General features: G+C 40.9%; 1 protein-coding gene across 7 annotated transcripts in view; it reads left to right on the top strand.

Moving 5' to 3' along the window:
• LOC148900301 (C-myc promoter-binding protein-like) overlaps nucleotides 1-12,564 on the top strand; it is a 72,171-nt gene that overhangs the window by 43,269 nt on the left and 16,338 nt on the right. For 4 of the 7 annotated variants that reach the window (XR_016114437.1, XM_088991922.1, XM_088991925.1 and 1 more), the window contains 13 exons: nucleotides 1,695-1,901; nucleotides 2,002-2,130; nucleotides 3,700-3,841; nucleotides 3,983-4,081; nucleotides 4,344-4,406; nucleotides 5,193-5,309; nucleotides 5,415-5,561; nucleotides 6,496-7,646; nucleotides 8,567-8,798; nucleotides 9,981-10,081; nucleotides 11,277-11,452; nucleotides 11,553-11,720; nucleotides 11,805-11,979. Coding sequence is in view for 6 of the 7 variants with exons in the window: in XM_088991922.1 (XP_088848048.1) it covers nucleotides 1,695-1,901; nucleotides 2,002-2,130; nucleotides 3,700-3,841; nucleotides 3,983-4,081; nucleotides 4,344-4,406; nucleotides 5,193-5,309; nucleotides 5,415-5,561; nucleotides 6,496-7,646; nucleotides 8,567-8,798; nucleotides 9,981-10,081; nucleotides 11,277-11,452; nucleotides 11,553-11,720; nucleotides 11,805-11,979 (2,907 nt within the window). In the remaining variant the exon portion in view is untranslated. The remainder of the gene's footprint in view (nucleotides 1-1,694; nucleotides 1,902-2,001; nucleotides 2,131-3,699; nucleotides 3,842-3,982; nucleotides 4,082-4,343; nucleotides 4,407-5,192; nucleotides 5,310-5,414; nucleotides 5,562-6,495; nucleotides 7,647-8,566; nucleotides 8,799-9,980; nucleotides 10,082-11,276; nucleotides 11,453-11,552; nucleotides 11,721-11,804; nucleotides 11,980-12,564) is intronic. The other 3 variants (XM_088991927.1, XM_088991926.1, XM_088991928.1) reach the window with 1 other exon arrangement.

Here is a 12,564-nt window from a genome sequence, read left to right as displayed (position 1 = left end):
GTCCTTTAATACACAGTATGGAATGTTAATAATTTTCAAAATCATCGCGCTTCAGCAGACAAAACAAGAAACGTTGCAAAAAACGATTGCATTCATATACAGTACAGTGGGCATGTACATAACACAACAGGGAAACTGCAACGCTTACATCTTACTGTATTATGTATACAATTTAAAAAAAGTCATCAATCTTCTTCTGCTTCCCATTTTTACCTTTTAACACAAACACTTCAATCTCGTCTGCTACACACGAGCTAGCGTCTGAAAATGAAAATGGCTCTGCTACACGGGTGCTGGGCACGTAACCAAGTCACCTGACCAAGTCGACCAATGGCGCGACTGATGGCGTGACACGTAACCAAGACACGTGACCAAGTTGACCGATGGCGTGTCACGTGACAAAGTCACACGGCCAAGTCGACCAATAGCGCGACCGATGGCGGCTCATGTGACCAAGTCGACCAATGGCGCGACCGATGGCGGCTCACGTAACAAGACACGTGACCAAGTTGACCAAAGGCGCGACGGATATATCGATATAAACAACAAAAATGGCCGGCGGGGGATGAAAAGGAGCACCGTAATAACCGGATTATCGTAATAACCGGGTATCGTACTAAACGGTACTAATTACAGTAAAGTCTCGTTATATCGATATCGGATATATTGATAGTCCCGGTTATATCGATACTATTTCTATGCACGCATGGAGAAAATTACATGCAAACAGGGTCGGATATATCGATAGTCCCGGTTATATCGATATTTTTTCGGACTCCCTTGAATATCGATATAACGAGACTTTACTGTATACATAAAAAGACTAGAAATGTGCAAGGGAAATGAAAATAGTATCGTAATAAGCGGTACTATCGATATAACCGATATCGATATAACGAGACTTTACTGTATTAATATTGATTGACATAGAGGTGGTACATGGAATTAAATAGATGTTGTTCAGAGTCTGAGTGAAATAGCTACCGTAAATTGCTCTATTTTTGTTTCGATGTTGTTTCGCCTCAAAGTGTTGTGAAAATATTATTTATTGTTTAATTCACTCTTTTTTTATTCTATGTCATTTGCATGTTTAGAAAATAATATAAAATGCGACCAACAAAAATTATTCAGTGAATCATGCTCCTAAAACAATAGCGGATGTTTTTTTTTAAATTAATTTTGATATAAACTGCTTAACGTGAGAGTCAGAAAAATGTTTGACAGGTGTTTACCAAAACCATCGTAATTTTATTATTGTATTCCTTTATTTTATGTTGACTTGCATGTTCTTCCCTGGTTCCGGGTTCCTCCCACATTCCAAAATCATGCATGCTAGGCTGATTGAACACTCAAAATGATCCCTCGGTGTGAGTATGAGTGCAGATGGTTGTTTGTCTCTGTGTGCCCTGCGATTGGCTGGCAACCAATTCAGGGTGTCCCCTGCCTAGTGCCCGAAGACAACTGGGAAAGTCTCCTGCATCCCCTGCGACCCTAATGAGGTCTGGAAAATGGATGGATGTACTGTAAAGCACATAATATGAAAAAAATGTGCTCATCGTAATTCTAATGCTAACTGCTCTCTGAACGAATGGCATAAAAATTGGACTCAAATTGCATATCTGACAGGCAGTCTTCCCAATACATAATTTTAACTTCAAAGCTTCTTTTCAACCTGCGGTCTTTTTTATCCACAGGAGATTAAATCAGCCCAGAAAATAGCCAAGAAGTACTCTTCTATCCCAAAGCTGTGGTCCATGTGCCTCCTCCGCCATTGTTACGGCCTCTGGTTCATCTGCTTGCCCGCATATGTGAAGGTTTGCCATTCAAAGGTGCGAGCACTTCGTACTGCGTATGACGTCCTTCGCAAGATGCAGTCAAAGAAATTGCAGCCACCTGATGAAGTAATTTATTCTAAGAATGTCCTAATGCCATGTCAATCATCCCTTGGCTGCCAGTCAACTTTTGTTATTTAATCTGAACAATGTATTCATCTTTATACAGGTTTGTTACAGAGTGCTGATGCAGCTTTGTGGACAATACGGTCAGCCTGTCCTTGCTGTCAGGGTCCTCTTTGAGATGAAGAAAGCTGGAGTCCACCCCAATGCAATCACATATGGCTACTACAACAAGGTACTCACATATATCCCTGAGAATGATAATTTAGAAATACAGTGGAACCTCGGTTTTCGAACGACTCACAGTTTGAACAAATCGGAGTTTGAACAAAATATTCGAGAATTCTTGCTTCGCAGATCGAACAACAATCGGCTGACCGCCGTACGGGTGTATCGCTCTCTCCGTGACCAACTGTTGTCGCTTGCGGACGTGCTGCGTTTTGCTCTAGCATTTAATATAGGTGTACAAAGAGTTTTTGAAGAGAAAAGAACATCCTGTAGCTGAGTCATCCGTAGCTGTCACGTTCCGAGCGAGAGTGACGGCAGCTGACTCGTCGGAAAGTAGTGCAATGTTTGGGATACCAGAGCAGGCGGCAGAGACGTACTACCCAAGCAGGATGTTTATTCACAAATAAAAGAAAACACAGCGAGTAAGAAGGCAGGGGGTGATCCGACCCGCTTACTACGCCAAAAAGCAAATGGCACACGAAATTACGCAATCCCGGAAGATGACATAAATTTACGGGACGCAGGGAAAATACCTCGGACCGGATACACTCGCGTATCGAAGGAAGAGTCCAGGTACGGTGGCGAGGTGAGTCAATCATCCGGCATTGGCGAGGTGATCGTGAACCGTATAAATGCCAACTATTGTCAGCAGCTACCGACTCCATTTCTCCCTGTAGAAGTAGTAGCCTCTACTGTCGTTCCTTATAATGTGGTGTGCCTTATATTTGGAAATATGTTATATATTCATAGGTTATTTTTGGAAAACGTTTTTCATTCATTGAAGTGCGCCGTATAGTCTGTTGCACCTTATACTGTATATGTGAAAAGTGTGAAAATACACCATTCATTGAAGGAACACCTCTTACAAATATGGTACACCATGCCCTTCCTTCCATTTTCTGATCCACTGTATCCTCATAAGGGTGTTGGGAGGTGCTGAAGTGTAACTCAGCTATCTTCAGTAGGTCGGGGACATCCTGAATTGTTTGCCAGCCAATCGCTGGACACACAGAGACAAACAACCATTCACCCTCACACGCACACGTGGGGACAATTTGGAGTGTTTAATCAGCCTTCCATGCATGTTTTTGGAATGTGGGAGGAAACCGAAGGACCCAGACAAAACGCACGCGGGCCCGGGGAGAACATGCAAACTCCACACAGGGATCGAATGAAAGACGTCTGCACTGTGAAATCAACACGCTAACCAATGGACCAACGGGTCTCCGAAGCCCATTCGACCCTTTTTCATAATCAGCCATTGAAATTTGGGAAACTTTTTAACCTCATCGCATTATATCCTGCTTTCAGAAGTCTGTAAATGTGTTCCACAGAATTTCCACAATTGCTTTTCCCTGACAAAATGCTTAAAAGTGCACCTTATACTACTGTATATGGAAAAGGTTTAAAAATACTGTACACCATTCATTGGGTGTGCGCCTTATGCACCGGAAAATACGTTATATAATTTTTATGTTGAGTCGTTTTTCAGCATAGTACCTTGTCATTTAGGTAAATAGTAAAACATGAAGACAACAGATGTAATCTCTCTTTTTTTTATTTTTTATTTTGTCAGGCGGTGTTGGAAAGCACATGGCCAACCAGTACGAGAGGTGGCTACTTCCTATGGATGAAGCTTAGGAATGTTGTTCTGGGTGTGGCTCAGTTTAAACGGTCATTACGGAAACATGCCCCTCTTCCGCAGAGCCCGCTGTCAGGTAAATTCTCTGAGAGGAAAATTTCAAACTTATTTTGAAATGTGGTTTAATGAGAGTCCCACAACTACAATTTGACAATTGTGTTTGAATGGCAACTGCAATTCAAATGCGCAGTGGCACTTTTGTTTTTCTCATTTTTAGATGGCAGCGATATGGATGCTGTTAGTCATGGGAGCCTGGATAGTGCTGAGCAGGGTCCTTATCCCGCTGACACCATCAAAGATGATCGATCGAGCACAGGTATAATTCAACGGAATGGCTCAGTCGTTTGCTGAACGACACGTTCGTTTTATGACAGATTTTTTTTTAAACACCCTTCCTCCCTCATTAGTCCCTTGCTACTCACCCACTGGCCACTATTTTATTTCGCTCTACTTTGACTATTTTTATTCCTTCATATCATTTCATGTCTCTTCATGATTTTGTGGCTGTGATTTCTGCTCTCCTCTGTCTTTAATGCTGCCCTCACTTTGGCCCTGCCTGTGTTGCTTCTTGCATACAGTCAGCCATGTGGGCGCCTGGGCCCACTCATGCACAGAGCACAGAAAACCCACCCTCAATCCAGGTAAAATCTCTTTCTTACCGACCATCTCTCCACACTTTAACTGTCCCATAACTGTTTGTGTTTTCTTTCTGCCTTTTCATTGCTCCAGTATTTTTCTGGTGTTTTCTTCTCCAATCTCTGATCTTCTTAACTTCAGTCACTTATTTTTATCTTGGGGCGCATTTGTGTGTTGTTTGTCCCTCTGCAATTCTTGGCATGGGAACCCACAAATTTGTTAATGATTATATGCATACATTGGCCATAGTCCACAAGGCTAAGATGGTTCACAGCAGAGTAAGAAGAAAGGATGTCAAATGCATACAATTTCTTAACTTATTTAGAGATTACAATGAATGGATTTTGGGAGGAGTAGCAAAAATATCCATTCGACCATCCATTTTCCGATTCACTTGATCCTCACAATGTTCAAGTTTATCCCAGCCGTCTTCGGGCAGTGGGTGCGGGACACCCTGAACCGGTTGCCAGCCAAGTGCAACCACGCTCAGACAAAAAAACATCTGTACTCACACCGAAGGACAATTTGGGGTTCTGCTTCAAAAGAAAACCACTGGAAATGTATTCTTTGGTAGTTTTTAGTATGAAATAACCAACTGGTCTTTGCCGCCGTTGATTTGCTAAATTAATTTGCACAATACAATCGGAGCTTACTGTCAAATGAGGTTTTTTGTACTCTATTGTGAACTCTGATTGTTTGGTTTGCCATCAGGTACCTTGGTGCTTGTCTTGTCCCTCTTATCTCTCCCTCTACTTCATCATTTCATTGTCATTTTTTTCCCCGCCATCTAGGAGATCAGTCAGATTTGGGATACAATTCACTGTCCAAAGAGGAGGTTCGCAGAGGAGACAGCTGTGCACAGGATTCCATTGCTGACAAGGATAAGAAAGAGAGTGACTGCAGTTCCTGTCAGTAGTCTGTTTGATCTAATTGATATTTTGTTTAATTTTGGTAAAATAACTTGGCCGTCTATTCTATCACACGTTTTTAAATTGTGCTTTTTATATTTGTAGTGTCAGAAACAGAGAGTACGAAAGGAAGTAAAGATTGTCTACCTCAGCTGGACGTGGAGATCAATTCTTCCTTGCATTCTCGTGGCATTGTAAAAAGTTGTCAATATGACAATTCAAAATGTAGAGCTAAGACCTCGTCAAGCACAGGTAAAAGTGACTGATAATATCATTTTTATAAAATGTATTTCCATCCCGCTTGTCCTCGTTTGAGTTAGGGGTGAGTTGAAGTGAGCTATTCTTATTATTAATTACAATAAAAGTGCTGAGGTTTTTATGGAGCTCAGGAAAAAGGAGACTTTTTTTCAAATTTGCACATTTTAGGCAAAGACAAGCAAATATAAAATAATGTTGGCGATAAATATTTGTAGTCTAATTTAGGCTCTGAAATACTGTAATTGTAGCAGGTTTCAAAAGCAGGATATAGTGACTTAAATTAAGAATCAATCTCAAGTGCTGGGATAGTGCATAGAGGAAATTCTCGTGATGAAAAGGAGTGAGGGGATTCTGAAAAGACTTTGCTTTGTTATGTTTTGTTGTTGTTTTTTCTATTTGTGTACAAAATCAGAAGAATTGTTTTCACTTTACTTCTGGAATAGTGAGAAGTCATTTCATCTGAAGTTAATTATTATTATTATTATTATTTTATTAGAACATATTTTGTTAAAAAATTATTGTGAACAGCTGATTCAAAGATTCACATTGCCTATTTTCTGTGCCATTCCATTAGTGCAAATATCGGAAATTCAAAGTAACTTTTTTTGTTTGTTTTCCATTTTCTTTTTTTGGGACAGAATATTAATAATAATAAAGTAATTATGGTAATTGATTTTTGTGGTTTCATTTTAGTTTTGAAAAATGAATGAACAAATGGATTGATTATTATTATTCATTCATTCATCTTCATAACCAGGGTCAAAATATTTCCGGTGCAATGTCTGAATTCAATCTGATCAGCGAATTCACAACTGAGAAGTCAACAAATGTGCCTAAAAGGCACAATACAATAGTGGATCAAAGTAGTAGTAGTAGTCGATGAAACTCTGTGTAAAATTAAACGTTCTCTCCCGCTTCCTTTTTTTAGGCCATGTTGCAGGTCTTCTCTTCACTTCTTCCCTGGAAGAGATCGGTGAGATCCAATCAAATAGTTTGCTCAGGAGACACAAGAGCACTCTGGAAGAAGTTGTTGGTGGTGGCTCAGTTTATGACTGGCAGGGTGTGAGGGGGCGTTATAGGAGCGGTGACAAAGTAGAAACCACCACCGTCCTTGGTCTGGGTATGAGGCAGGGTGAAACAGACCCACTTAAAATAGCAGGACATCTTGGCGCAGATGCAAAAATTCTCTCTAATACCAAACTTGGTCAGAGTAAGAGGCCTCAGTCATTGGAAATGAGTGTTTTAGAGGAGACTGCTGTCACAAGAACTCATCATGGTGAGGAGGAGAACGACTCCAGTGATGAGGACACGCATAATCCCGAAGCTATTTTTGATTTGGAGGACTTGGATTTGGATAAAACTACCACAGGAGTTAGAATGACTTGTCAAAAAACTTGCAGGTCTCGTGAAAAGGATTTTGAATGCAGCCCCAGCTTCTGTGGCGTTAGCAATGTGGCATCAAGTGGAACTGTTAACCGCACAGACATCGAGGCGGGCTATGACCCTCTGTCCCTGCTCGCTGCAGCGTCACAGTCAGAGCGGCAAAAGAAACATCCGCGCCCAGAGGATGACGGCACGCCCACCGCCAACAGGCATTTGGCAAGGGAGATCGAGCTGTACATGAAGCACATGGGGAGCCCACTGAGCAGTCGTACACCAAGTGTGGATCTGCAGGACCCAGCCAGCCCTCTCATCTTCCACCATTCTTCACAGTCTGCTACTCGACGAGCGAGCTTACCCCATAGCTCCTCCTTTCAGACTACGGCGGTGCCACGGTCTCGCACCTTCCATCCACCCTCGCCCCCGCAGCTCGGATCACATCGTCTGTGGTCGTTGCCACCCTATCGCAGCGCTAGCACCACCCCAAGTCCTTGCCCTAGTCCGCACGCAAGAAGAGAGAAGACAAGCAGGATGCATATTGCTACTCCCTCGCCATCCTCCTCTTCTTTTGGTCTTGACACACTGCTCACACCAACACTGGACGTGTTCAAAAGCAGTATGTTCTCTGCTGGTAAAGGTGTGGCAGAGAAGGCTAGCCGTTGGTACTCGCGTCTGGCTACATACACTACACCCACCAAGGTAATCCTATAAAAAGATGGCCTTCTTGAAAGCGTGTACAGCAATATTATGAACATAAAATAAGAGCGAGCCTTGGCTTTGACCAAACAAAAAGTGGCTGTACCTGTCAGCAGCGATTTTAACATTCTAATTTTAGTGAGAGACTCACACAGTACATTATCAAGAAAAGAATGCACCGCATTTTCCAGTGTATAAGGCGCACCCAAAAGCCTTAATTTTCTTCAAAAAATGACCCTGCACCTTATATGTAGGTGTGCCTTATATGTGAAGTCATACTAAGCTCATATTTGGAAAAAAAATTAGATTTGGAAAACTTTTTTCATTCATTGAAGGTGCACCTTATACTCAGGTGCACCTTCTATTTGGAAAATGTTTGAAAATACACAATTCACTGGGGATGCGCCTTATAGTCCAGTGCACGTTATACACCAGAATATACGGTACTGATATCATAACTATTTTGAATTCCTAACAAATGTGAGTAGGTGGCATGCATCTTAATAATATGCTTGTTTGTACTGCATAAAATTCTATAGAACCGTAATGACCATCATAATTTGGGACAATAGGATTACAATATGTCTAGATTTCACAACGTTGCACACTTGCATGAAGCTCACTAGTGCGCAAATACTGTATGTTTGCTGTTTGAACTGACATGCCCCCCGAAGCCCTCCCTGCCCTTCAACTTGACTCTTCAACCAAGTTAAAGTTCATCATGTGCAATGAATGACTATAGTCTGTGTCAAAAATGTTTCCATCATTCAGTGTTTACGGTATGTGTGTCTCTATCATTATTGTGAGCACTGTCTTAGCTTGCCTTGTTGGATCAACAACTCATAACTCATAATTTCATAACTTTGCTGCTGCGAAAGGCAAATCCAATCCAATCACTAACGTTCCAATCTCTGCTCATGCAGGAAACTCACCATCTCAGTGGGTCTGCGCTTGACATTGAGGATGCAGATTCCTTCTCCGATCAAGATGAGGAACACAAAAGGGAGTCAAGGAGCAATATGGTTTCCCCACAAAAGAATGGGCCTCTTGACCAAAAGGGATCTCGAATAAGTCCGAGACCAAGCCCCTTCCACGGCAGACTAAACTGTGCCACTGCATCAACAACCCCCAGAAGACCAACAACCCTATTTTCTGGTAGATCTTTACATTTTAATTAATGCATGAAGAGTTTCTTTGAAGAACCAGTGAGAAGTAATTTCTGAAAATTACATGTTTTTGTTACAATTAAAGTAATTTAAAACATATTCAATAAGGCATATAAGACTAATTAGTATTTTTGTGAATTTGACAAAGTAATCGTTTTCCTAAAACAGGGGTGTCAAAGTCATTTTTTGCCGCGGGCCACATTGTAGGTATGGTTTCCTCCCGAGGGCCGTTATGATTTTGGGGAAGCCATTAGAATGTTTAATCCGATCCACATATTACATATAGAGCACACAACAAATGAATGAATAACTTGTTATCAAATCTGAAGTCAAGAATAATGACTGTTATTGTGGTTTATATCCAAAAATATGAAATTTTGGTTAAGAATTTAGCAAGCATCATGGAATTTCATACGTTTGATTTGCTTTCGCGGGCCGAAAAAATTGATGTGGCGGGCTGGATTTGGCCCGCGGGCCTTGACTTTGACACCTGTGTCCTAAAATGACATCCTGGTGAGCGACACCAGGAAGTGTGACGTCATTTCAAGGACAACAATATGTACAAAGCCAGTCAGAAATTGGATTCAGAGAGGGACATTTCAAATTTATCAAAGGGGATCTGGGTTTTTAAAGAGTTTGAGATAGAGGAGGTTACAGTACACCCAAAATGTATGCTGAACCATACATGTACAAGTCATGTACTCCAGCTGTGGTCCAAATGGCCAGACATTGTGTGGCGACGAGACCCATCAAGATTGGAAGAATGGGATGCCAGAATGGGAGATAACCCACGCAGGCCGGGGAACATACAAACTCCACATAGTAATGCTGGAGTGGTGATTGAACCCTGGGAGGTCGACACACTAACCACTGGGCTGCCCCGTAGTTTGAATGGTTTTATACATGTTCCCAAGATGTATAATATTTGGATGTTGATTGTTTTCTTAAATAACAGATAATCACAGCACCTTATTGTAAACCGTTTATCATAAGCAAAAAGGATTGAGAAAACAGAGGTCTTCAAAGTTCTTGTAACAAAAATCACATGTCAACCCCAAGAAGAAAATTATTTGTTTTGTGAGAACAAAACTGATCCACTTAGTTTTGTTCCATTGACCACTCGTAAACAACCGTTTGCCACATAATCTTACCATTTTTCCTAATTTTACAGGCGACCTCTCTCCACCTGGCTTCCCTTTGTCAGACAAGTCAGACGTGGGCTCATCACGCTACACAAGCAACACCAGCATCTTCAATAACTATGCAATGGAGGTGAACACAAACAGCACATTTTGTTTGCAATAAATCTATTGATAGAGCTATCATTTGGATTTTGTGTGAAATATTGTCATAATTAGTCATAACACTTGGCTAAGCAACAGTATATATTCGTGAACAGCAGACTTTTTTTTCGATAGACTAATTTGTTTGCATTCTCAAGTCGATTGATAAAACAATGTGTAAGGCCTCGCCGCACTGGTAGAGATGTGAAAGGCAACTTCAAACATCACGCAACCTTCAACTTTTTATTCAAATGACATTTTTAATGTGATGATTAACTCATTCACTGCCAGACAATGTGCTAAAATGTGTCCACTCCATTGCCAGGGCTTTTGTCATTTTCACTCAAATTGCACGACCCACAGAATATTGACTTTTGGGACGACATAAACATTCGATGCAGCGTAAGAAACCTTAGACTCTCTTCTTTCATCTGAAAAAGAACAGTTAATTCCTAAATTATATGGGTCTGCAGTCATCTGAGATTGGAATGGGGGCAACTGTACAAAAAGCAAATGCTGCCCATTTGTGGGAGGGAAAAGCATTGCCAGAGGTCTGACCAGCGCTATATCGGCACCCCTCCCCCCACAAGAAAAATCAAAACCCGAACAAATTCTGGAATGCCGCTCCACGTCATGCTTTTCAATTCCTGCATAAATTCGGGAATGGCAGTCAATTGGTTAACAGTTGACGAAAATGGAAAATAGCTAATTATCTGATATGCCCAGATTTTAGACAGCCTGTGTTTGTGTGTGTGTGTGTGTGTGTGTGCGTGCGTGTGCGTTCGTGTCTGGGCGCTTGTGCTTATTATTATTATTATTATTATTACTATTATTATTACTTGTATTATTATTATTATTATTATTATTATTATTAAAGAAATGTATAAAAGAAAAATATTGCATGTACAAAACAATGACAGAAGACTGACCTTTATTATTATCATGATTATTATTACTATTATTACTAGTATTATTATTATTATTATTATTATTATTATTAAAGAAAAGTATAAAAGAAAAATATTGCGTGTACAAAACAATGACAGAAGACTGAACTTTATTATTATTATTATTATTATTATTTAGTATTATTATTATTATTATTATTATCTGAGCATATACTGTAGAAATATGTAATGTGTTTTTCTTTATGCTCAACGTATTTTCGATTTGTCCCACCCCAGCTGTTGATATCAAGTTGTTCACGCTGTAAGACATGTGACTGTTTGGTCTACGACGAGGAAATAATGGCTGGTTGGACAGCTGATGATTCCAATCTAAACACCATCTGTCCCTTCTGTGGAAACCCTTTCTTGCCTTTTCTTAACGTGGAGATTAGAGACACGAGAGGACCGAGCAGGTTAATAAAACGTTGTTTAAGTCATGGCGTCCAAATGCACAGTGTACAGGTCCACTATCATAACACTGTCAATGTGATTTGATCCCTCATTTTGTTTTAGGATGTTCCTAAAGGGAAGCACGTCTGTCGACGAGGCAATGAGCTCTTCATATTCTGCCTCTACCGGCTTTGGCACCGGGACATCCACCTTGTCCACCCCTTGTCCCAACACTGCTATCTCGCCTCCTTCCCCTGGTATTTCTATCCGAGACCCTTCAGTGAGATCGAGGTACAAAGACGTCATGATATTCTTTTACTGAGTGTTTTTTTAATGTGGTGCAGTTTTGACCCCGGGCGGGTTATTTCTCCACAGACCTCGATCTATGAGATCTCACTGTGTCAACATCCCCTCGGAGTGGTGCCACGGGGCTTTTTCTTCTGGAATGGCCATGGCCCGCAGCGTCAGTGCCTTTGGTCCAACTGAGGAAGCATGCAGCTATTTTTTGCCAATGTCTGGCAGTTTACCCAGCCGCTTGAATGAAACCACTGTATGTGCCACACCACTGATACCAGAGTATTGTCTATATTTGACATTTTTACACGAAATGAAAAATCATTTGGAGTTATAATGAAACGCAATCTTGAAATAAATCTACATAAATCTGGTTAGCATAACATAACAAATCATTTTAATAAAATGAGACATACGACTGAGAGCTTACACAGACAAAATGAGACATTGTGAATAATTTTAAAGAAGATGTGATCATTAACTCATTCACTTCCAGACAATGTGCAAAAATGTGTCCACTCCAGTGCCCGGGTTTTTGTTATTTTGACTCAAATTGCAGGATCCATAAAATGTTGAGTTTTAGGATTATACAAACATTCAATGTAGCATAAGAAACCTTAGAGTTTGTTCTTTCATCAGAAAAAAAGAATTTCGAGCTGACTTGGTTGCAGTTACAGTATCTGGTTTGAAAGAAGGGGCAGCTGTACAAAAGGCAAATGCTGCCCACTTGTGGGAGGGAAAAACATTGCCAGATGGCTGACTAGAACTTGATCTGCACCCCCCCCCCCCCCTATATGCCCCACGAAAAACCAAAACCCGAACAAATTCGGGAATGGCGCAC

This window comes from Hippocampus bargibanti, linkage group LG03 (genome assembly GCF_051943395.1).
Source record: "Hippocampus bargibanti isolate YZ-2025 linkage group LG03, ASM5194339v1, whole genome shotgun sequence".
NCBI lineage: Eukaryota > Metazoa > Chordata > Actinopteri > Syngnathiformes > Syngnathidae > Hippocampus > Hippocampus bargibanti.
The sequence above is the reverse complement of the archived record's forward strand: the minus strand, read 5'-3'. Positions and strand labels throughout refer to the sequence as shown.